The sequence below is a fragment of the Apaloderma vittatum genome, unplaced genomic scaffold, assembly GCF_000703405.1.
Source record: "Apaloderma vittatum isolate BGI_N311 unplaced genomic scaffold, ASM70340v1 scaffold15224, whole genome shotgun sequence".
NCBI lineage: Eukaryota > Metazoa > Chordata > Aves > Trogoniformes > Trogonidae > Apaloderma > Apaloderma vittatum.
Window position 1 is genome coordinate 24,248 of NW_009711078.1, and position 26,032 is coordinate 50,279.

The 26,032-nt window shown below is 42.3% G+C and overlaps 1 protein-coding gene across 1 annotated transcript; it reads right to left on the reverse strand.

Moving 5' to 3' along the window:
- Positions 1-2,680: 2,680 nt before the first annotated feature.
- Positions 2,681-26,032, reverse strand: SOAT1 (sterol O-acyltransferase 1). Its single transcript, XM_009867534.1, has 15 exons — positions 25,909-26,032; positions 18,429-18,487; positions 13,207-13,340; positions 13,051-13,110; positions 12,510-12,617; positions 10,464-10,737; positions 9,254-9,332; positions 8,470-8,551; positions 7,723-7,768; positions 6,545-6,674; positions 6,049-6,146; positions 5,454-5,552; positions 4,846-4,981; positions 3,891-4,036; positions 2,681-3,048 (listed from the first exon to the last, which is right to left on the reverse strand). The coding sequence occupies exons 1-15, from the start codon at positions 26,030-26,032 to the stop codon at positions 2,992-2,994; spliced, it is 1,632 nt and encodes a 543-aa protein (XP_009865836.1). The 3' UTR covers positions 2,681-2,991.

Consider the following 26,032-nt stretch of genomic DNA (forward strand, 5'->3'; position numbering starts at 1 on the left):
CCCCCCTCCCACCACAGCACATCTCTTCTTCAGATGGCCGTCGGCATTAGCAGCTCAGGTGCAGGACCGCTTCACCTCTGAAGGCTGGAAGCTAAGTACCCCGGCAGAAAGGACATACTAAGCATGAAGACTCCGCACAGATTCAGTTTTGCCAAGAGTAAACTGTTATCTGCATGGAAACCAGTTCACATTTCACCATATTAATACTGATTTTTGTGATGTTACTGAGCAGGGAGCTACAGCTGTACTGGCTGCCATTCCAAAGCTGGAGGATTCCCACCCCAAAGCTGAGGGAGTTACCATGGAAGCAAGTTGCAAAGTTCTTACGTTGGAAAGAACCACAGAAAACAGTATATACTATTATTAAGAACTTGTAAAGGGCAGGCTGTGAACCTTAGCACCCTCATTATTGAGCAGAACACCACACTGCCAGCTCTGGCACTCACAGCCCAAGAAAACTCAAACATGGTATAACTGACTCTAATTAAACAAACTATGTATAAAAGACTTCCTATTTCCCCTCCAGTGCTCTCGAGAAAAGTGAAAAATTAGCCCACATTCAAAGCAATTTTAAAAAAATTAAATTGATGTAATCCCAATTGTTAATGACCTGACAGCAAACCTGCCAGATGCCTTGATCTACAAGGCTAAAAAACCCCTCAACCTGTCAAACCCCAGGACTCATTCCAACAGCTGAGCTTCCCTTTCTAGTTGCCTTTGGCATGCCAGATGCTCAAAGCCTCAGGCTTCAAACACCAAGGATGTTGACACAATAAATGCTGATATTTTTAACTAGGAATAACAGTGCCAGATGCAAAGGAAACATTAAAACTTGCCAAAGAGTGCCAGGATTTGATCTCCTTTTGAGAACACTGATACAGCAGCAAGACCTGACACAGTCACGAAGACAACAAATGAGGATCCTAATCCATCACACTCTGTTTGAGTGCAGTTACAGCTGTACGTGTTCTGAGCACCACAACTAAGTAGTACTGAACTGAATTTCAGCCTATACTGAGGAGGTGAGAAAGCTGTTTGGCCAAAGGGTGGAATGTTCTGTTTTTTCAAAAGGAAGGTTGAGTTGCTCCAGCACTTCTGTCCCTTCCTCCCACAAAAGGTACGGTGAAATACTTAGGATTAATCACACTGAATGAGGAGGATGCTATCCATTTCATTCTCAGGATCTTACATACTAATATCACCAAGTTTGAGTAGATATATGAACCACCTTCCTCTGAAATTAACCCAACTGTTTCAACAAACAAGTTCTAGTAGCAGATATTTTCAGAGGAGAGCAACCACATATGAAGACACTGGATTTGGCAAATTTGACCTGACACAACATCCTTTCTGAAGAGCAGGATTCCTTCTTAGAGAAAACTGAAAATATGGAAGAGTTTAAGATCACCTAGCTTTCACAAAATCAGTTCTGACCAGGTTAGTAAAAACAGGAAACTAAGACATTCTTAAGTAAATTGGGAGACAAGTCCAACAGTCTCAATACTGCCAGAATCCAATACCTAGAATGTAGGGCAAGAAGGAAAAGCCTGTTAACAAAAAGTGCCAATAAAAAACATTTGAGTAATTCAGAAATCCCTGTGACCAATGTTAAGGTACCTCCATCAGGTTACCCTCCCTCTCCAATAATAGAAGCTGTGGCTCCAGCAAACCTGGAGAGATACATACCCAGATACCATGTAAGTTCCCTTTTGTGCTTAGGATCTGACAGAACAAGGAGACTGGAGGGCCTCTGCCTAATTAACAGATACTGAAACGCCAAATTCACATAACGCTTCTGCCTTCAGCAGTATGCATGGCAGCGTGTCCTACCTCTTGAGCAGGAAGAGGGCAACACCCAGGGAACTGGTCTTCCCCTGGAGCTGACATGAGAGCAGACCCAGGCAGGTGAAAAAGCTATTTCGACTCCAGCCACCGGGTCAGCCCTTAATTCCCATGCACAGTGATAGAAACTGCTACAACACGCGAAGGCGAGAGGTACCAAGACATGCTGGCGTGCTGAACTGCACGTAGACGTTCCAGATGAGAATGAGCTACGTGCCTGTAAAGTTGATCACGTTTTCTTACAACTGGGCCACAGTATTTCAAAGCTTTCTTACTAAATAAAGTCTTAACAACTTGTATACCTTAAAGCACCTGCCAAACTAAAGCAAAAGCTCTTTTACAAGTTAATTGTTTTAAAATAATTGATTATGTGGAGCAAGAGAAAGGAAGAGCTGGAAGAAAAACTATTCCTCAAGTCACAAAGGCCTTCAGAGAACTGAAATGTCATAACTCAGTTGGGAACTTAATGAATACAGAGAAAACACATTTTTCAGTGTAAAAAGTCGTATCAAGACTGCACGCACCATGCCCTGCTTCTGAACCTGATGTTCCAAGGCATCCCCTCTTCCTCTGCCCATTTTAAATTCGTAGGCAGCTACCACGCACAGCACACGTTTCAAAGCCATCCAGGAATACTTTGGCCATTTTCAGAGCAAGGAGGCAAATATCCTGTTGCTCTGCTACTTGTCTGTGTTGTAGCAGCAGACGTGATCACAAAGAACAGAAGTTCTGTAGACATCCCATTACCAAGAAGAAGAAAAATAACTGCAAAGGGTTGGCTAAGATGGACGGAGGCCAACAATGAGCTACTAGCAAATCTGACCAGCGTCTCTATTGTCCAGAAGAGCAGCAACTTGGGGGGAACTCCTGGCTGAGTAGAATTCCAGTAGACTCCACCTTCAGCTCAATGTTTTACTGGCATGGATATGGCTCAAAGTGGGACAGCACATAGTACATGCTGCCTATGAAGCCTGTTGCAATCCAGGTCAACTGGCTTGCCTCAGTAATATTTAAAAAAATTAGTTTCTCCCCTATAATCAGGAGGTACAACTTCCCTTAGAAAAAGTCCATAGCGAGTTTGGTCATTGGTCCAAATACTTGGAGGACAGCTCCGATTTTCTGTGATGAAGCAGCCAGAGCACATCATTTTTACATCTTCATATGACATGACCATGAGCGTGGTTTTAAGTAGTCCAGGAACGTGGGCTGAAAAACATGAAGAGGCAGTAAGTTAGTCACAGGCCAAGAGCACCGGCCGGGGTGTGGTCTGCTCAAGTCAAACTTCTTAACAGGAAAGGTCAAACCGCATTTTCACATCCTGCAGCCCTATTCTTATCCTCACCGAGCTGTTTGCTTGCCACTCACCTTATCCCCAGTTCTGATACATCCGATGAATGCTGTGCCTGGTAGCAATCTGTATCAAGATGCCAGTCATTTTTGATAGCAAACTCTTAACTGAGGAGAACTAAACTTAAGGAAAAGAGTTTGCCTGGAGATACCTTCTGTTAAAAGTGAAATCGTTTAAGACAACATGAAGTTTTATGTAGAACAGAAACCGGCACCAAGAAAGGGAGTTACAAGTCAGAGAAAGTAACATCAACAAACCCCCAGACTGACCATTTATAGGCAACCAATTCTCACCGCCAGCCATTCTGACCTGGGAGAAGCACAATGGGTTCAGTTTTTGTGGGCCTCCTAGAAAAGTCTCTCCTGACCTCACTGGCCAAGTGTTGCTTTTGCATTCACACAGCCTGAACGGCCTCGCATACTCTCACATACTGCCATATGTCCTCAGAAAGGTGGAAAACACACCCTCAGTTTCAAGTAGTGAAATACTATCAGCATATAAATAGGACTAATGAAAGCACTTTTGTTAGAAAAAGCTTCACTAGATTCTCTGCAGTTTCTAAACTAAGTAACTTCTAACAAACCAACACAGCACACTGCCGGAAAGGCTTGTGCCATTTCCCTTCTGCCTTGTCCCCACAGCAAGAAAAGGCAAGCTCCCCGCACGGTCAGTTAGCCCACAGGACAGGCCCGTCACTCACATTGTCCAGAGGGCAGTACCGGCGGGCGTACCACTCCTGGCTGTAGAGGCAAATGATGACGCCTTGGCCCAGGAAGAGCGAAGTCCACATGATCACATTCCAGATGGGTCCCTTCCGACGATCATTGAGGATGAAGTTGAAGAGCACTGCGAAGAGGTGCGATGAGAAGCATCGTTCAGAAACAAGCTCAGGATTAAAGAATCAAAGACCAGCTGGTTTCACTGGATCTTTCCTTCCCTTCACTTAACCTCTAGAGCAGCAAGGTTGCTCCGTGAGGTCAGTATAGTGCAAGAAAATCTCATTAGACTTGGCAGTAGAGCAAATACTACGAGTTGATTCTGACATTTACTTCCAGTAAGTTTGCCACAAAGTTGTCTGGCTGTATGCCTCTGGGGATCAATATTGTGTTACACTGGTGAGCAAGACGGGGCAGCCTAGAGTTTATTAAAGCCCTCTAACTCATTCTAACCCCAAATGAAATGCAAGAGCTCTAACTTCTAAATGGGCTTTCTTCCTCACTGCAGTAGCAAAGTAATACTCATCTTACACTGACTTTCTTTCAAGAGGAAGACTTCCAACCTGCTGACATACAGCAGTTCAACTAAGGCTTGGCAAAGAGAAAGCAGTGCTTCTGCTCTTCTTTGTGGCATTGTACATGTTTTAGTTTCTCTCTCCCTCCCCACATGCCCCCGTTGCCATCCATAAGTCACTCATCTAAATACCGCGCTTGCAAACACACTGTGCGCACACAGATATCTACTGAGCTACCTGGCTGCACAATTCTATTCATAAAATTTGGACCCACATTTGCAACTCCTGGATAAGAAACAGCTCTGCATGTTAGTTCCTAAAGAATAACTGGCATCATTAGCAGAAGACCAAAGCATAATTATTTAAAACAGAAGAGTTAAACCCACAAAACCCACAACCCCCTCACTCTCTTCTGGGGACTTACTTCCAAAGCACATAAACAGGAAAAAGAGAACTGGATAGAAGTAGCCGAAGCAGATGCTCAAAACATACTCGTGCACAGCAGCCGATACCGTGAAGACAGACAGCATAGCTGCTGCTTTGAACTTCTTCCCAAAAAACTGCAAGAGAGAAGAATACAAAGTATTATAAGCTATTCTGCTGTGGTTTTAAATTTGGTTGTTTCAACATTTTTTTTTTTTTCAGTTGAGCTAAGAAGCACCTCATACACAAAATGCTAAATGCTTTACAGACTACCTCGGATTTTAGGTGGTTTTCTGCAGGCATGTTTCTACTCTCCTGCACAGTGAGTCAGCCTGAGCCCACTCATGAAGCATCTACCACAGCTCATCGAAACAGTGCTACAGGAGGTCAGACTGCCGAGTCAATCCTTACGCTCATACCCACATTTTGCACACTTTAGAGACTTGAAAATGAGCAACTGATCTCTAAAAAGCACAGCGACTACCCACAACAGCTGAGACAAGACATTTTTGTGCTTCTCACCGGACGCCGCCATCTTGACAAACAAACTGTCTTGCTCAGTGGTTAAATGCTTAATGAACAAAAACAATACAGCCGCTTGTTACTCACCCAAAGGAAGTCCCTGTAGGCATAGTAATAGAGCCAGTCATGTACTACCACGTTCCAGGTTCTGTAGTAGTTTGCATAGGAAGTGGAGTTCCACCAGTCCTGAAAGCACAGTTGAAAAAGTCTAACTAAGCATAAAACATTCTACAGGTCTCATGGATAAAAAAGTTGAAAAATATCAAATCAGAATAATACCAAGCTCCTGTAACAAATGGCACCATGAAATAATGCATTTCATTGCACTTTCAGCATTCTACACTGTATATCAACGCTTGGTTTTATCCCACACTGCAGTGGCTGAGAGGATTAAAAGAACAAAAAAAAAGGTGCTATTGTGTAGGTCTGGTGGCTGGTTCTGTTCACACACAGGGTATATATATGACCTTACACACAATTCAGACAGCCAAGTAGAAATTAGATCTGTTCTACAGCACAGCAACAGACTTAAGCTCTAAGAGCATAAAAAAGCAAAACGCTGTGGATGCTTCACTTGGTAAAACAACAGTCCTCAATTTCCTCCTCTTTCCTCTTCATTAGGAAAATTAATTTTAGACGCTTTGTCAAGCTTGCTTTATGAACTATACCTCCTGCTTCTTACCTTGTAGAACATCCGATCTGCAAAGCGCAGCATCTCAGCAAATGCGTTGAGCCAACAGTGAAGGAACGCAAAGAAAACCAGGAAGAGAATCAGTACACCTGAAAACAAGGTACAGTCAGACTGGTTCTGTAGTGTTTTCTCTCAGTTATAAGCAAGAACATGTAACAGTCAAGACTAATCTTATAGGCACTAACAGAAGAGCTTTATGCTACCTATACAAAAAAAAAAAAAAGCATTTGAGTTCCTCAGCACGCCAGGCCACACTTACCCCAGAGGGTAAGGCTGCCACAGAGCCTGGAACTTCGACAGTTAAACTAAAATCCAGGCTTTTATTTCGTGCTGCTGATTCTCAAGTTTTACACCATAATGTTGAACTCCGCCCACAAGACCTCCTTTGCTGCTCTTTGCCTGTCATGAATGCATCTTACACGAAGCATCTCCGCTCCCTTCCACCTCTTCCGTAAAAATAACAGTCACTCATGAATCTGGGTCCTACCTGGCAGAATGGAGTTGAAGATGCAGAGAACCAGCCCTCGAAGATTGAATGTTTCTTGACTACTGTTGCGAAACAGAGGAATGCAGAGTCTCACGAAGATGTAGTAGGCGTAGAAGAGTGAACCAAGCACCTGGAACAAAACAAAAAACCTGGCTCCATCAGAAAAAACACACAATTAACACATCACCACTACACAGCTCTAGGAGAGGAACAGCAGCCACCAACGTAAGTCAAAAATATTTTATTTTACATCGCTTCTAATAAACTTCCCTAAGGGTCCAGGCAGAAAGTAAGCCACAGCCATCTGTAGCACATTGCCAGCCAGGAGCAAAATTAACTTGTCTTTTCTATTATAGCAGCTGTTTCTTCTAGTTCCATCAACTCAGAAGTCATAACACAAAATATCTGTGCTGGTGTCAAAGTAAGTGAAGAAAGTACCATGTGATCTAGTTCCAAGAAAAGGGCAGAAATAATTGAAAAATATTTATTGCAGTTGTATCTAATATTAAAGCTTACTTTTCTTTTATCCCCAAGGAGATGTTTACAGACCAAACCACCACAGCCCTTTTCTCTGGCTCGTGAACCCATGTTCTGGAAGTTGAGGTCAAAATACGAGCCACTGCTTTAAATACCCTGACTGCTATAAGCCACATGTGCACTTCATCACTGTCTTTTTATGGTTTTGCTTTCTAAAACATGAATTAATTGTCTGACAAACTTTCATACCAAGCCACTACTTTCAAACACATCCACAAGAAGTTAATGAAGCTGATGTCAGAAATGTGAAGATCAAGTCAACCTTAAGCTCCTATAAGAACTGAAGATTTGGGATCCAGGCCTCATCATTTCAAAATTGGCCTGAACATCTTCAGACAGGCAGCTGGCCCAGCGCAGTACAATACAATATCAGAGTAAAGAAGGAGGGACAGAGCATGCAGCTTTTGTTTGTATGGAATGAAATCTGAAGGCTTGTTTAAGCAAGGATTTTAAATTTTTTTTTGTTTTGTGATGACACAACCATTAGCACAGCAAGATCAGGTTTTAGTCACTAAAATATATTATTTTCTGGTAAGCCCACACCAAGTAAACAGCGAATTAATGCCAAAGTGAGAACTGTTCAGCAACAAAATTTAAATGATCTCTGAAGGTGCATTCTTCAGAAAGCTGCACTAACTCACCTGTGCAAACTTGGTAGCTACATAACCCCATCTTATAGTGGGATTCCTAGAAAAAAGAACACATAGTATCATATCTAAATACAACCTCAAAGCAGCAAAAACCTCCCTTCAGTTATTGACTTCACCGACCCATGTTCTGGAATGAAAACACTTTCTGAATTCCAGAATTCTTAATCTCCTGACATCCAAGAAAAGCCTGCCCAAATTGCGGGTTTCTCACTTCCAACCACGGCAACTCCATAAATGGAAAAGTATCTGGAGGGCAGCATTTTGCGTAGGAGGTGGGGACCTGCCCAATAATCACGTAAAGTATTGCTGACTTGACACTGTCAAAGTACAACCCAGTAAAGTACAGAAAAGCTTGGGAGTTGCCACTTTTAAAGGCTTCAGGCTACCTCCTCAAACTCAGAGAGCCAGGGCTGCTTATTAGCACCACATAAAACAACACACGAGCCTCCTGCAGGAGCTGTGGATCACTAGTCAGTAGGAAGTTCTTAATTTGCTTCACTATCAAATCCCCTTTCCCCGGCAAAACCAGAACTGTAAAGTCAAAATACTATGAGCATTAGAGTGAGTTTTCATGGCTGAGTCCCGCCCTTGCTAGGTTACTGACTTAACCACATGCTTATGAAAGCTCTAACTCAAAAATTGAATAGTTAACTCACAAATTGAATAGTTCACATCCAGGGATGCTTAACGTTAGCTTCGGTTTTTAGAGTAGTGTTTGGTTGGTGTTGCTCACATTACCTGGGATAGTTGTCTCTGTAGATGAGGGTGGGAGCAAAGAGGAAGTACAGGTATTGAGAAATTCTGGGAATAGGTACTGTGCCTAGAAGAGGGGGAAATGGAAACAAAAATGAAAAAAAAATATAAAAAAAGGACACTCCAGTCTTGTTGCTTACTGACGGTTTGGTTTCCCCAGTACCATTTCACAACACAGCACCCTTATCACCTCAAAAAAAACAGTCTGCAAGTAAAGGTACGGGATTTGCAAAGAATAAACCCAGCAAGATGGAATCACTGGTGCTGACAACAATGACCAACACTGAGGTTGCAGGTTCGATTCCCGCTCGGTCCCCATGTGTTGCCTGATCTAGTTGAGAGGTGGCGTCCTCGCCCATGACAGGGAGGTTGGACTAGAGGATCTCCAAGGTCCCTTCCAGCCTAGGCCAGTCTATGATTTCTATGAAGCACAGTTAACAAGTGAGGGTGACCAACAGGTAGCACAGTGGTAACACCTTGATATCACGTTTCCTTTTCTGCTAGCAGAAATAAAGGAGTCTTGCTGAAGCGAGACTTAAGACAGAGATGACTTTGACCTGAGCAACTGTCTAGCTCATTACCCAAAACCAAGTGAAAAGGATCAGGATGAAATTGTGTTGCAGAAGGTCAGCCTACAACCTCATCTCCCGCCCAAAGTCACCTACTCAAATCCTACCTCTGCAACACAGGAGGGCACCTCAGAGCAACAGAGGGAAAACAAGAGCTGGTTATGCTCTGCTATCGAAAAAAGTAGAGCAAAGTTACTCACTGGACTTGTCCTTGACAGAGGACAGGACTCGGGGTACATTCTCCCGGATGAATGAATGTGCCTTCATAACCAGACGAACCTGCAAGACCAAGAGAATTTCAGTTTAATGCCCCCACTTTCCCAACTACCCAATAAAAACTGGATCAAATATTTTAAAGCAACACCTTAAATAACTTGGTTTCTCTCTAATGAAACCCCTTTCACAAGGAAAGGGCTGCCACCTCTGCTTACAAGCCTGTTTAACTGACATGAATTTAAACCAAATTTAAAGCCCTGGAAGGTGAGACATGCAGTAACAGCTACGGCTCAGGAGAGTCAAAATACATCTCATTTGCACTCCCAGGACCACAGTGTACACAGGGACTCTGAATAACACCAGTAAGTCACTAATCAATTATCGTTAACTTAAAATTGAAGAAAAAACCCCACTCCTATCATTTCAACAGGCCATTATGTTTCAAAGCCTCGAAACAGGCTCCTTGAGGTTAAATGCGTTCTACAATCACCACTACACTGGAACAAGGTGGTGCTCTACATAAATAGTCCACAGCCACTGAGCAGGGTTTTTTGCTTGTTTTAACACTGAAGAACCAAAAAGAAGGCTAGTCCAGAGTTAATTCTTCAAGCTCACACTCTCATCTCTGACTATTCTTGTTTTAACCTGCTGGTCTGACCAGTCCTCTGCACTCTGGCACACTTTAATCAAAAAAAGAAAATCCTACTTTCAATAAATTTCTGACTACAAGACAAACACAGTTGCTTCCTGGAAACAGAAAAGGGAAGAAGAACTACTTGTTGACCAAGTACTTGCCTTTTTTTTTTTTTAAAGAGGAACATTGCAGCTTCCTTGGGAACTATGATATCATAGGTTCTTAAAATTAGATTTAAGCGTTTAGTATCCACAAGAAAACTAGAAATAAACACAATTACATCCTTGAAGTATGTTCAGAGAAAACCCACAGTAAAAACTTAAATACAGGGTAAAAAACCCAAGTGGTTTCCAGGTCAAAATGAAGTTTACTATCTACTTTTCATTAAGACTTGCTGCCCATAAGCCTGTCTTCAAGTCAAAGCCAAGCTCTATCCTTGTGCTACGTCCTATGGCTTAATTTAATGAATAAATGCAACACTTGATTCCTTAGGAAAGGAAGAACCTTTTCATTTTGAAAACAAGATTCAATATATCCAAAGATACTGAGTAGGGACCTACCTGTTCCAGTATTACAATAAAACGGGAAGCTGGAGGCAGGGCGTATGACACAGCAATATAGGTTGGTCCAAATCCAAGCCCAGCTGTTTGGAACAATATCCCATAGAAGAGAGAGTGGAATACACGACGGGAGGAACTGCGGTAGCCTTGGGCCCACCAGACGAAAAGGTTATATGGAACAAAAACCGTGGCACAGAACATGCACAGCCAAGTACAGAAGACGACGGGGAACTTTCCAAAAACAAAGACCAAGAGATCAAATCCTAGGACCAATCTGGAAGGCACAAAGAAAGAGACAATACTCAGATTCCATTGTTTCATTAGAAATAATTCTCCTCTAAGTGGCTACAAAATGTAAAGCTTCCAGATCACAATTTTCTGACAGTCTAGACGGAGGTAACTGCAGCAATTTTCAGCTCAGCAACAGAGGGCTCTGTGGCAGACTTAAGTGACCACACACAAGCACACCAGAAAGTAAGAGATGAGGGACTTATGTCACCAGTGCTGCCAGGCACAGCTTACATTCAAATCCCACAGGGTTTAAGCGCATCTTTAAGATCAGAACGTGCTTTAAGAGTATGCTCAGGCTCATCCCTGCTAAGAACAAGCATGTGCTAAACTAGGGGTCCAAAAGAGCTTTTGGGGAACATTCCTAGGACATCACGACTGTTACATTAAGAAAGTGATGCAGGAGGGCTTTAACAGGAGTCTAACACCTAGAGAGGCTTTTTCCCTCACTTCTACACGTGTGAGGTATTTTAACAAACAGCAGTCAAACCTAATTTAATTCTGCTCTGTGAAATCTGTAGTCATTCCACATGGATTCAGTTTAGAAGTCACTCAAAACTCTTAGGGTCATTTGGCAGCGAGTCCAAACTTGTCCAACTGATGTGTAGCAGGTACTTTAGTTCGTTAATCAAGCTTAAACCATAAGGACATAACAAAAGGATGTTCAATGTTACTGGCTATGCTATCAAAGTCACCAGAGCTTATTCCTACACATAAGCAGCTCTTCTAAACCAAGGTCAGAGGAGAAGATAGTACTGAGTACACTAACACAGTTTATTTGTTCTCACATGGAGACTCAATTGCAATTGGATCCAAACTATCAGATCTGAGAACACAGCAATGATTTTCTTTTAATTATTTTTTTAAACTAAATTGGAGAATTCAATCCTATTAGTTGATTTTGGAGGTAAATACCTGTTCTCCCCCAATGTCCATACACTATTAAGTTAGGATCAGCTCAACAACATTCAATAGTGCACAGGCCTGTTCTTACAGTGAGACAAGAGGGATAATGATTATAATCAAGATACAGCTCTGGTTTTGTACACTGAAGACCAGATAGCAGCAAGATAAACGTGTAATCCTACTTGTGTACATAGGATAGAGCTTGCCAAAAAGATACTATTTAAAACAACAAGCAAGTGTGAGGAAAGTGGTCTTTCACAATCTTGTTCACAACTGACTACCTGCAAAGTGTCGTCTTAAAATCTCAAGGATATTGGCACAGCTTTTGTTTTCTTGGGAAGAACAAAAAGTTCTATTTTTATTTGAGCACAAGTACAGTGTTCCAGAACTGTCATTTTTAAACAGAGGAAGGACTGTTGAAGTATTTCGACTTTTTCTAAACACAGTCTTCCTTCAAGCAATACAAGCAGCTACAAGCTACCACATTGTTAAAGATATTCAACTAAAGTAATCCACGTGCAACGATGACCCCTCGCTTTTGCCAGCCTTGTGATGAGCTAAGCACATTAGGCTGAACTGTGCTGGCCATAATTATGACAGAATATGTTGGTCTGTAGGATTTTCCTAATACCTAGTTATCCAATTTGAAAAGATAGTATCCCCGTTACAGGAATTCCAGCATATATCATCCTATGTTTTTAAGTATGTCAAGTTGAAAATGTCCCCTTCCAATAACATTACAAGGAAGGATTACCCTTTCTTTCTGCCCCACTCTGCCGTTTCACAAACCTCTGGCACTTTGGGAGCAGGCATCGTGCTGCCCTGATCCCTGTCTTTCCAAAGCAGTCTTACCTTCCTTCATCAATGAAGTCTACTAGAAGCGTGCTGAGGATGAAGACAATGAGAAGAGCGATGAACATGTGGTAGATTGTCCTGATGTGACTCACTTCAAACAGCTCACTAAAGGGAGAGATGCAAACGCTGTCAGGCCATTCACAGAGCACATCACACCTCCATGTTAGCTTTCAAAAACGTTTCACCGCAAGGTAAGGTGACATCACTGCCACCCCAATTCAAGAGATCAAAGTCAACGCACTATTTCGGTGCCGACCTGCACAGACATTTCCTCAGTTCATCCCTCAGACCAAGAATAATTAGCTATTATCTCAGCGGTACTGAGAGGACTGTAATTAAGATTTACATTCAGGGAAGCCCGAGAACTGTAGTAGACATGTTTTAGAAAGAAACCGAGAAGCTTAAACAGATTAGTCCACAGGGGTTTGAACATTAGACTGTGGGGGGTGGCAGGGAGGACAGCTCAAAGTCAAGGCTAGTTTCATATCAAGGGTATTTTCATTCAATTTAATAGGCAACGTGAAGTTAAATTACTCACTCCAAAAGGGACCTTCTGGCAGTAAAGATCTTTCCATGTTCTGGAGGGGCCCTCAAGGTCCTGCAAACAGAGAGGAGAACATTTGACACAAGCAAGTAAATAAAGCTGCCAGGAAATCTACTATAACATTATAGGAACAGCTTAAAACTGACTGACTTGGCTTTGTGCAGTTCCTTCTCTGAGCAGGAGGCTGAAGATGACGAATCCAGGAGTGCCGATTTTGCCACCAAATTGTTCACAAACTCTGTGAAGTGACTGTCCACTTCCTTCATGAAAGCTGGCTTCAACTGCTGACAGAGTAACAACAGAGCAGGAAGTTGTTTAACTCTCTGGATACATTTTCAGACATTTATATATATACACACGCACCCCTTATTTTCATACAATATTTATTTTTTTCCCCAGAGCAGCACAAAGCAGGACATCAAGAAAACATTCCTGTACCATCTGCAACAGTTGGAACCAACTTGGACCAAATCAGGGGCTTATCCTGGCCTGTTCACGCATCTCGCACTAGAGAACATTCAATAATGTTTATCTTCTCTATCAGATGTAACATAGAGGAGCAAAATAAACATATGTATGTCTGGAGCACCAGGTATTTCATATATTTTATGGTGCCAAGAAAGTCAAGCTAAACAATACATGAGCTTAAGAAAATATTTCTTATTTTTAACCAGTTACATCCTTAACATACAAAAAAAGTCCAAACAAAATTTACTTTTTAGCCCACCTAGTGTTACTGAGGGAAACACGGATCTTTTCACACTCGTGGCTAAGCAATCACCACTGATGTTCACATGCATTAATGTAGAAGTGATCTCAGTAACGGGAGCACAGGAAGAAGACTCAAATCTACCCTTCCACTGCTACTACTGTTTGGAAAAAATCTTGTGTGTACCACTGAAATTGCAGAATGCACAGAAAACTTTCACTAAAGCAACAAACCAGCGTACCATTGCTAAGCATTAAGACTGAGCAGCAAGAGGGACAAAACTGGTAGTCAGCAAGACTGAAGTTCAAGAATTCAGGGGATCAAATATTCCAGCTGAACCTCCTATGCTCCCTTTTCTTCAGATAGCTGCACTGATACAGCGTAAAAAGAGAGAGGTTTGGTTGTTTTTTTTTCAACTGTGGATAAAGCGTAAGAAACCCTAGTGAAAGACTGCTTGCTTTACCTGATAAAGAGTTTCTTTTCTAGAGAGGAAAACATTACATGATGCTCTCAATAACAAGTCATCCCGACAAAGAAAATAAGTCATCTTCAAAATGCAGATTTAAAAGTGCTATGATGTTCCCATATCACTTTTGCCTGAAAAATAGCACACGTAATTCATTCCTCTATGTTCCTGTCCGCAACACAGTTGGATCTGGATTCATGTTATGAGATGAACAAGACCTGATATTCTACAGCCCAGGCAAAGGTTTTAAAACAAGATGCATTTACAAGAAATTTAACGGTAAGTTATTCAAAGTTACTTATTTCTGCATATATTCCTACACTGAGCTCTGCATAACTTTTTGTTGCAGTGCAAATTCTCTTTGTCCTTTATATGTAGAGAGAATTCAGAGAGTTGCACAGTGGCATTAAGCGCTACTCTTATGACTAGAAAGAAAAACCCAGGCAAAACGCATTCCCTCAAGGAAAGAAAAAAGCAACATGCGTTCACTGTATTTCCATGAGAACTCTGGGAATCTAAAAATCCTAACCTTTCCCACACTTCAGAAGACAGTGATTTATAAGACTTGTGAGAATTCACTTCCAGAATGTCCAGTCAGACTCAAAATGGTTTTTTCCCCAGTACTTGAGCACAGTGATGAAGCACGGCTGAAAGCTCCTCCTGAGTTCCTAAACCATAAGTCTTTCATGAATCCCTTGCCAGACAGGCATCATCTTCATCACAGGAGATAGGCAAGTTTCAAGGAAACGCTTCAAACCAAACTACATATTGTTTTGGTTTTTTTACTCCTGTGTGTGCTAGAAACATTTGTCTCACCATCTTTTTGTCAGAGATTTTTGATGTTTGCCTCCAGATTCAAGGGCCAGGTCTTCCTACATAACTGCATTATTTCTTCTGGTGTTCCTACTCCTCAGCTGCTTAAGAAACATGTTTGTTTCCCTGCTCACCTTCATACTTCCTGGCTGCTACCTAGTTTCTAATCTTTAAGGCTGAATGGTAACAAAACCAAGAAATCCATTTTCAAGGAGGGAAAGAAATAGCCTGGAAGTAATGCACAAAAACGATGCGTTTGTGACACTCGAGCTCATTTATCAGTAGCTGTTCACGTTTCAGTGCCTAACTGTTATGCTAAAGAAAGCCGGAGCAGCATTGTTTTTCTAAAAAGCAACAGGCACAAGGTCTAAGAAAAAAACAAAGAACCTGATAACCGAAACAGGATCTGTTAGCTCTAAAGCCACAGCAGTGATATATTTGCCTCTTACACAGAACTCTTTCCACATAAAACCAGAAGACCCTGAAGTCAAGATGCATCAGAACTCCATATTCCTCCTGCTTGATAGTGATCAGATTCAGAGAGATTTCTTGAAACAGAAGCTGCAGCAGGAGAAGTAGAAGATTAATATTTAACTTAATAAAAACAATTTTTCCCCTATTTGGCAGCTGCCAGCATAGAATAAACAAGCCTCACCAGTGCTTCAGGAAACAGAAGCTCCTAGGAGCTGGCTACTCTTAGATACTGCTTTTCTGGGAGGGAGAGAGGAGGATTTTCTCTGCAAGAGACAAAAAACAAGAGGAAAAAAGAAGGCCCAAACAGACCACTGAGTCCTTTGGAACAACCTCTAACGGAAGACACTGGTGCTCTCTGGCACAGCCTACTTGCACAGCATGCATGCACATATTCTCACCAAGAACGTCAAACAGAAATTCCTGCTCCTCTTGGAGCACTCAAATTTCCATGCCAAACAAAGCACTATTCATTCCCACAAAAACTCATGCATTTTTGGGTGGTTTTTTTTTTAATAAAATGTCTCTCCCCTTTTTTCAACTTGATCTCCTCTCAGCAAGAGTTTAACAAAAATTATTCCCTTAAACTACCTCTTCTCTTCATCAAGCACTCTGCTGGAGACTGCCTCCTCCTAACACAACCCTTCATGGTTGATAACATACACATATGTTTTGATGGGGAGAGCAGGGCAGGAGTGCTCATTGAATTAAAATAAAATACAACCGGAGCACAGACCCTAGAGTAACTGTAACTCTGCACAACAGAAGTGCAAAACATATTCTAGTATATTATCAACTGCGACTGCTGCTATTTAAAGAGCAATTGCCAGAGTAACTGCTGGTGCTCAATAAGCCAAGCGTGTTCAGTCACCAAAGAAATGGAACTTAAAGAGAACATCCCTCCCACCAGCCTTCAGCCTGACAGATACACAGAGGGTCTCCTTGAAGTTTCCTTCAATGTAGGGCACTTAACCAAGAGCTTCCTAAAATGCACTTGAAGTCTCAGACAAGGAACTGGGCAGGTACACTCAGCTGTCACCATTTTTAAAGTTTTAAAGGAAAGAATCAGATCATTACAAAACCCAAACAGGGGTTAAGGTATGAGAAGAATGCTATGTCAGCCAGAAGCTGGCCAATAATTGATGAGAAGTCAGGGAAAGTTGAAGGAAGTAACCCCCACAGCTTACCTACAAATTGGCAAAAGTTCCCCAGCATTTTATCCATCCTAACGGATTTAGCATTCAGTCAGTGAAACACAACACCCAGCCCTGACCAAATGAAAAAATCCACTATTCTCAAGGCAGTTTAGGATGAAGAAAAGATTAGATTTTCAGACTGGACTGCAGATGCATGACTAACACCTATGAATCCCGTTCTAATCAGTTGGAGATTTTGGTGACCAGCGGTTTTCAGAAGTCAAGCATCTGTCTAGACCCCAGGTACCAACCACTTAAAAAGTAAACTGCAATTCAAGCCTTTGTTCAGTTTAGACAACAGAAGGGCCAGGCACTCCAGTAATTCTCAGGAATTTTGCAGTAGATGGACATTTTTACTTAGCCTTACAGATATTATTGTAGCTTTAAGGCACATTAAATAAATTCAAGCTGCCTAACTCAGGGTTTGAAACCTGAATAACCCCATGTTTTGGGAAAAATCTCAGTAATTAAAGTGCCACTGCTGGTTTTCTTCAATTCTCTTTGCAGATAAGAAACCACATTGTCTACAGATTAGCGTGTCCAAAGCTGGCAGCCAGGAAAAAAAAAATAAAAAATGAGGCACTCAGGAAGAAAAAAATCCAAGTTGTCCCCTTGCAACCAACCAGTGTTCCCTAGAACTTTAAACTACATGTGCTTAACAGTCAAAGATTCCTCACGCAAGCATCTGTTGTCAACATAGTGATTTGCAGGGGCTGTTTTGTCTGCAGAGAAAAGATACGAGGCTTGTTCTGTCATGTCCTCAGTAAGAATCATGCAGAGAAGATAGCGAATGAACAGAAATTCTAAGCTGACTATCCTTCCAATGTGCTGAATTTTAGAAGCTTCAGCACAAAGAGCAGTATACCCTTTGCAGAAGGCATTTAAATACACTTTAGCTCTATCTGTTATAAATTACACATCACCTATAAAGGTGAAAGAAAGATTTTTTTAAAACAGGAAAATATCTAAAAGGTGTAGGATATTTTTATCTGTCTTACAGGTATCCACTCCTTAATATTCGCACAAGGCTGGCACTATTAGATTACTTCATGGAATTATGTGCAATAAAATGAAGTAAGAGGGCGGGACAATTTGCCCTGAAGAACACACATGCTACAAAACAATGGTTAACAAGGAGGGTGCAGTTCAGTGTTGGCCAACTTCATTTAATTTGGATAAATCACCTTAACATAAGCCAAGACCATGGCAGCTCACATATCACAGATGATGTGACGAAATATCCAGTGCTATTTTCTCTGAGGATATAGCTCACTGTCAAAAAGAGTGGCACTCAGGGAGGTTCAACTCCATAGCCAGGGCAAGAGAAGCTGCGGGATACAGGCTACACGCTACCACTTGTTCAATAGATAGCAGGACAGAGCATTTTAGCCTAAACACACAAGCAGGCTACTTGGTAATCACACTGCCACAAGTTAGTGGAGAGGGAAGTTTCATTTTATTAAGAGGCCTCAAAGTTTATGATTATCTTTGGACTTTGACCCACTGAGGTCAAGGAAGACAGAACTGCATTCGATGACACCACCTCTCTTGAGCAAAGTCAGAAGAGAGGAGGGGAGAAACAGGGCTGTATAAGAGTCTCTGCGCATAAGCTATGGCTGGAGAGGGGTGTTTGTGTTCCAGGACCAGCAACTCTCCAAAGACATTCAGGGTCACTTATCCCACTCCCCCCCACAAGCAAGCATTACAGCATATTTACCTCAGCTTCTGCTATTAGCTGCATTTTCCTTGTTACCGCACGGTCGACATCAACCCAGCCTAAGGAAGGAAAGCAAATATTTAACATTTGCATTTTCAGTGATGTGAGTCGCACATCTGAAAACACAGAAAACACAACGTACAGTAGCTCGGTCACCATTTTTTCATTAGTGCATCTGACTTCTAATAAGGTTCCACCAAATTCAAAACTAAACTGCAGGAAATTTTTGAACTGCCATTTAAGATTACAGCACCATAAGGCAGCTGATAACACGCTGGATTTTCGAAAGCTTTATTTTCCATCAGCAACTCGTAAATCTTCCCCAAGGTCCCTAAACATATTCAGCCTTGAAGCAGCAACTAGAACAACCCTTAGAAGGTCATATCCAAGCGTGTTGATCTTTTATCAGAGCTTTTACCTTTTGCTCATTGAACTAGACATAAAATTAGGTCGCCTGGAGATCTCTTACATTGCCAATAGACAAGGCAGTCAAGTGACGACTCTGTAAAATAAAGTAACCATCATCTGGCAAGCTGGAAGGTTATTCTGTGATCAAACCTAGCGACTCCCACTCCTTCCATCGCCCGGGAGAAGCGCTAGGCACCAGTCTGTACTCCCCTCTATGTTTTACCACTTGAGCAAACAGTCGGGTGTAACGATGCCATGAACATCATCTGACTTATCATTACTAATACCATCATAAGCTCCTATGTAAAGCCTCAAATATCACTTCTCTTTGCACAGAGAACTCTACGCCTCTGAGGTGCCTCTTATCTCAGGTGGAGCACACACAAACCAGACATTTCAGCCGAGTTGCGCTTTAAGACAAGGTTTGTCTGCAGTGCTTGCGGAGTGCTGGCGAGCCAGCTGGTGTTTCACTTCTCCAGTAAGAACGACAACACAGAAGATAGTTACTTAAAACAGAGAGTCTTGCACGTGAAAAAACCCACAAGATTAAAGCAGAAATATCCACCCCCCCAAAAATGCTAGTCAGGGTGAAAAGATAGCAACAAACCTTGCCTTGTACATGTCCCTTGGTAATTTTAGCTGCCAGTGCACCTTACGCAATACCCCATAGCTAGCACTGCAACTTCTGTATGCGCTAAGACAATGCTACCCCCTTAGAAAAAGAGGGCTCTGAATCAATTCTCTAGCAACACTTTCAGTGAAGCACGAGCTACTAGATTCACAGCAGAGGTGCCGGTGTTGTCCTGTTGCGTGACAACAGGTTCACAGCAGTATCACCACGCACAGCACAGCCTCCTTGTCCTGTCCCTCCTGTGCACACCGCATGCACAGTGCAGTGTTTTACTGGAAACACGTGTTTCTGCGATGCATGCTCCTCGGAAGGTGAGCTTACGATCAACCGGCTCTAAGTTTAGATAGACCTGCTTCAGAGATTACTCCAACACTGGAGAAGAGTTAGATGAAAGAAAAAAATTTTATCTTCAATGAACCTACGCTCATTTGTCAGCAATAATTTCTCCCCTGTTCCCAGTAAAACAGGAAGATAATTTTTTTTCTATAAAAACTTACAGACTTATGAACAGACCAGCAACAACACTCTATTACTCAGCGGTCTCTAATGCAACAACAAGCAAATCGCTTAACGCCATGAATTTTTGGCTGCCTAGAAAGATCCAGTTTTACAAAACTAGAATTCATGTGCCAAGTATCTCACCTCCAAGGCAAAAAACCCAACTAAACAAAGAAAAACCCTCAGCATTTAAACTCACTGTGCTGCTACATTTGCTGAACAAGCAGTTTGGAAAACAGAGAGAAACGTATAAGGTATCATTAGAGAGTTCTTTGTCCCACTCAGCTCACACACTTTGCTTGTCTCAGATGGATTGCCCAAGAAACTAAAAAACAACCAACCAACCCACATGTTGTTCCACAAGCAGCAGAACTGTGTCCCCTTCAGATCATCTCAACGGCTCTACTCCCTCACCGGGCCACTCCACAACTGCATTCACAGCCCCCTCCTCCCATTATCACTCTGATAAGAACCACCTTGTGCTTCTCTGCTAGCAAGCAGACCTGACAGAGCTGCTGAACTCAAAGCACAACCAACCTTTTCCTGCAGAAAGGTAAGAATTTCCATCTCATCCAGCTGCCAGGCTTCAAGACCAGCAAGTTGGCTCGAAGCCACCCAACACAGCCAGGGAGACAGGACACACAAGACTTAAGGGATTGCACTATTTCCTTTGTAAGCCAAGCTAAAAATAAATAGCCATTGCTTTGATCATATACGTCCTGTCAGATTTTGCATTTGGAGCCTCAGTTATAACTAACCAGGAGCATCTCACTTTGGAAATAAGCCCCCCCTTTTTGACTTAGAAAGCCTTAAAGATGGGTATAGTTTTACAGATATCTTATGTGCAACTTTAGGAGTTATACAGCAAACAAGGCCACTCTCTGACCTGCTGAAGTTGTCATTGCTAAACTGTAGGCAGTGTCCCTCCCATCAGGTTATTAACCCACACGCCAGTGTGGATGCATAGACTAGACCAAACACACAGCACCTTTTAAAAGGCTTGAAAAATCAAGATCTTCACATTTTTAGTATATACTTCTCATAAAGTAAAACCACCTGTAAGCTCGTTACTTCTCCTGTAGAAGAAAATCCACTCCAAAATAACTTTTTGCTGTGCGGCATCACCCTATAAACTCAAGCTGCGTCACAAGGCAGATAGCAGAGAACATACAAACTCATCATCTCCTTAAATCACTCATTGTCTGTTGTGCAAGCTGCTACATATGTTCTGTGAGGTCATTCAAGAGGAGAAATATCACATGATTTTGAGTCTAAAAGGAGTCATGCAGTGCTGAGAAGCCTGAATCTTCATTTTTCTTTGACACTGAAAATGAAGGCTGAATCTCTTTTATCACTTCGGTGTTGCAACACCATTACAAAAATGGACTCAAGGCTGCACAAGACAAGCAAGCACATCTTAGCATTTAAAACAAGATAAGATATGCCTTAGAAAACAGGAACTGTATTTAATGTCACAAGGAAAAAAAAACTTTGAAGAGAAATAGCAATGTTCACAGACTGAAGCAGAATTTGCTTTGAAAGAGCTTTGCTCACAGGGGGAAGTTTTAATTTGATGGGAGTTGTCTTTCCTTCCCACCAGCAAAGACACTGATAAGACCATTCGCTGACCGCTTGTCTCGGGCTTGTAGAAACTGATCCTTGTAGGATATGACACCTCTGCAGAGCCCAAATTCCAAACAGGTTCAAAAGTCATAAATTAAAAAAAAAACAACAAGCAATTTAAATTTAAGCTTTGGTTCCAAGGAACACCCAGTTAATAAAAAGATTACCTGAAGATTGGAAAAGCTTCTTAGTGCTGAAAATTTGAGTAACATAACTTTTGCAAAAGATTTACAAACTACCTTTCTTAAAGGATCTCATTGTCCCCTTTTCAACCTCCTCTTGTGCATGTTATAGATAAGTGACATTTGAGATGACTAGAGAAGTGCCCCATTCACATGATCTGATAGCACTGCAGCCTGGCATCCAACAAAACCAGCTTCTGCACAAGACACTCGCCAGCACTCTACTAGCAAGCTCTCAAAAAATAACTGTGTTAAAAAGCGTTAATTTTATTTAACCGCTCCAGTCTGCAACTACCACCAAGAGCACAAGTGGGAATAAGTTACTGGGGCTTGGGTGCAGTGTTACGGTCTGTAGGGACTCCACCAGCCCCAGAAGCTGCCTGCACCCCAGCACGCTGAGCCACGGCCACTCAAACCCTTCCTACACTGTGGCAATAAGCTTATTATTGAGCAACTAGAACAACCCATGGAGACTACTGCTATGAAATCCCTGCACAGCACTCAAGACAAAAGTGCCTCTTTGCAAAAAAGTTAGGAAAAGCACATGAACTTCACTTTACTGCCATGTGTACTTTGAAAAAAGCCGCTTCTCAGAACCACCACACACCACTTCAGAAGCATTTTCCCGTAACGATGTCAGGATCTGTTTAGCTTCAGGATCTTCATGGAAAGTCACAGATACAAACTGTACCTAATTCCTCTTCTCTTTTAAAGAGAGTTTAAAAGTATCACCTTCATTACGTCTTGATCAGACAACTTGCCATTCAAGATGTTAAAGCAACAGCGGCAAAAGGGTTTCATTACTATCAGATACCTCAATTTAAAGGCTCCCTCTGTAAAAACCACTGAAAAATATTATCAGAAGGAGAGCAATGTTAAAGCCAACCTAGCACAAGGCCACTGTAAAAATGGGAAGTCTTCCTTACCTGGTACAACACAACATATAATATTAACTTGATGCTGACGAACCTCGCTGTTACATTCAGTAGTCTGTTAGGCCACTCCACCTATAAAGGCAATTTATCATAGAATCCTCGACTGGCCTAGGCTGGAAGAGACCTTAGAGATCATTTAACCCAACCTCCCTGTCACGGGCAGGGACGCCTCTCAACTAGATCAGGTGACACATGAGGACCGAACGGGGATCAAACCCACGACCTTGGTGTTATCAGCCCCACGCTCTGACCGACTGAGCTAACCGGCTAGATTGCTCCTGCAGCTCAGCCGATCTGCTCATAGAACACACAGGTGACCGCGTTGCAGCTGGACAAGGAATTCAGTCAGTCATTTCTGCAGAGCTAGATTGCTCCTGCAGCTCAGCAGATCTGCTCATAGAACGCACAGGTGACCGCGTTGCAGTTGGACAAGGAATTCAGTCAGTCATTTCTGCAGGGACATGGACCTAAACAGCCTCTTTACTAGCAGGAGGAAACAGCAGCATTCTCAACATCACCCCACCGTGTCCACAGGCTCTTCACAAGCAACTGCTCACCCTTCACGAGACCTACAGGTTGCAAAACCTGAGAGCCTAGAATTACCAGAATCCAGTTAGTCTCAGACAAGACAGCTCTGTTTGATCCACCTCCTGGAAAAATATCCAAGATATTTAATTCAAGCAGCTTAATGCCACACTCACTAATCCGTAAGAAACAGTTGATAGAACGAACACTTACTGCTGTGAGTCACACAGCAAACCCTAAAGCTTTCCAAATTGCTCATCGTTTCGAAACTCCCTCCTCTTTACATTTATCAGTGGGCACACACAATCCACTCAGCATTATGAACTTTTGCAAGGAGAATGATCAATAGTAACCTCTTCACTGAAAGATAACAACCCCTTTCTAAGATCAGCATTACCAAACAGGCTTACTCACCCCAAACAAAGACATGCCACAGAGCTTGTTTGCAGATGAGTCTCTGGAGACTCTTCTAATCCTTTTCTGATTTCTGAGGAAACAAGGGCAAACTCCAAACCCACCAGTTTACTGTTTTGCGTGGTCTAATCGCAGCATTTTAGAGGCACACTTAACAGCCGTGTCCTCTCGAATCTTTTAAGATCTGCTCATGCAGTTTCTGTTATGCTCATTCCAGGTAGGTTTCACCTGCAACACATACTGCCTAGTATCAATATCCCATTAAGCAGAACAGTTTTATATTTCTTTACATAGCACCAGACAGAAAAAACATGACTAAGCCCATCTTCTGACAGGGAATTATTGCTGCCTACATCACCTGTTGACTATGCCAGGACCAGATTAGCTGTTTTATTGTGACATTGGAACCCATTCAAGGAGGAGAAGTGATATATGAGACTGAAGTTCAGCTACTCTGTCAAAGTGAAATTATAGGCTGAATGATTACACGATACAAACAGATCAAGGGACTGAAAAATTCTTCTGGCAATCTCACAGCTATGAGTATTTCCACACTGCTCATAAACTTGGGGGTACCTGAGCACAAACTAACCAGTCTTAGAACTCAGCAACTAATGAGACAGTTTTCAGCAGAACTGGTAAAAAAAGGAAAAAACACAACCCTAAACTATACAAATGGAAGAGTCAGACCTAAAGTAACTTTGAAGCCAATACAAAATTATTCCTCTATGCAATTTCAAATCAGTCACCTAGTCTTAACTAACCAGGATTCCTCCTTGCTGTCCTTCCCTACAGTCTGTACTGAATTAAATGAACTGCAGTGTTTCAGGCCACCTCACCAGGCACAGGTACACAGATGAAAGCTCGGTACACTTTCAAGAGACCTACCCCAGAATGTTTACTTGCTATGCACCCAAAGTATCTCACCTGCAGTGACAATACGGCACATCTCAGAGGTGTTGAAATGAAAAGCTTTTAAAGACAGGCACATCCATCTATCAGGTGTTATTCTTTACCCACAAGCTTGCAAGAACTCAAATTCACAGACAACAGTTAAGGTGTTTCCATAAATACAAAGGTAGAAGTCTGCTTCTAAATCCATCATAACGGTTTTCCAGTGCAATTTCCTAAAACCAGCATTAACAGAACAGTCCCATTTGATTCAATTAAAATGATGGTACCACCAACAGCTTAAAAGTCCAGCTCTCTTAACTAGTTTGTGGGACAGCTCTTTCTCCAAGGTATTTTTTGCAAGTCTGACTTGTCCTAAACTTAAATTTGCTCCAACTCCTTTTCCAGTTGGAAGAAGTAGTACATAATAGTGATAATATTCAGAAGCGTACCAGTAAGAATTATGTCCCTGAGTCACCAGCGCCAGGGCTTTAGAACTTGTACTCACATGGCACTGTGATAAACTAGTTTCTCTTTGGGAGACAGAATAAGCAAAAAGATAAAGGAAATAAGCTGCAATTTCATCGTTAAGCTCCTTATCACCAGGTTGGAACGTGGTATGGCGTAACCCAGGAATCAGAGGCAGCCGCAGTGTCCACAGACTCCACAGGCAAACCCACTCACACCACCATACAACTGTCCCTGCAACCCAAGGGACGGGACACCGGCAGCAGTGACCCTTCCACAAAGCCAGCTACAAGCCACGTAACTTTTCAGGTGATCACAATATAAACAAATACAAACCCAACCATCTACCGTTTTATTTTATTGCAGCCAAGGTTGCAACTGGCTAAAGGCAGCTGTTGTGACATTAACAAAGGCCCATGGGAGCAGAGAATCACTCTGTGCGGCATCCTAACTCCATCTGTCTGTCAGCACAGACACCCCAGCTTAGCCTGGTGTGTTAAAGACCATTGGGCTCAACCTTGAGGAAGATGAAGTTCCCCAGGAAAAGCATTCACCAGGACTGCTCAAACTGTTGTCAAGATGCATTTGCACCACTCAGAGCATTAAAGCACCCACTCATCGCACATGTCTGTCCTGTGACAATTAATCACTTTCTTCACTCTAGGTCCCTGTAAGCGCTGCAGTACACAGCTCCCGAGAGAAAGCTCTGCAGGACAGCACTCCAGACAACCTACACCTGCTCAAGAAGTGCAGCTGGTACACAGGGAGCTCCACCTTGGCAGCCTCGCTACAAGCAAAATCGCCAAAATGAAAAAGCAAAGAGGCAAGAGCCATGAGCTAGAAAGGACACCTCAGAAGAGATCACACACCAGAGACGCAACTGACCCTGAGCGAAAGAGTCTCACCATTGCTTGAGTTCTGAAATGACCTCTCGTTCTCAGGTCTCCTCGGCGTTTCTTCATTCTCATGGCTCTTGCAGGTCGTAGTGGAGCCAGGTTGTCGTTTTCTTACACAGTCTTCACCTGCCAT

What these genes read in the sequence shown, in the direction of transcription:
- SOAT1 (XM_009867534.1), bottom strand. Translation starts at nt 26,032, where the DNA reads ATGGCAGGTGAAGACTGTGTAAGAAAACGACAACCTGGCTCCACTACG. An exon ending in ATTTCAGAACTCAAGCAATG is followed by an intron (nt 18,488 to 25,908) that starts GTGAGACTCTTT and finishes TTCCTTCCTTAG; the next exon opens with GCTGGGTTGATGTCGACCGT. An exon ending in CCTACAGGGACTTCCTTTGG is followed by an intron (nt 4,982 to 5,453) that starts GTGAGTAACAAG and finishes TCTCTCTTGCAG; the next exon opens with TTTTTTGGGAAGAAGTTCAA.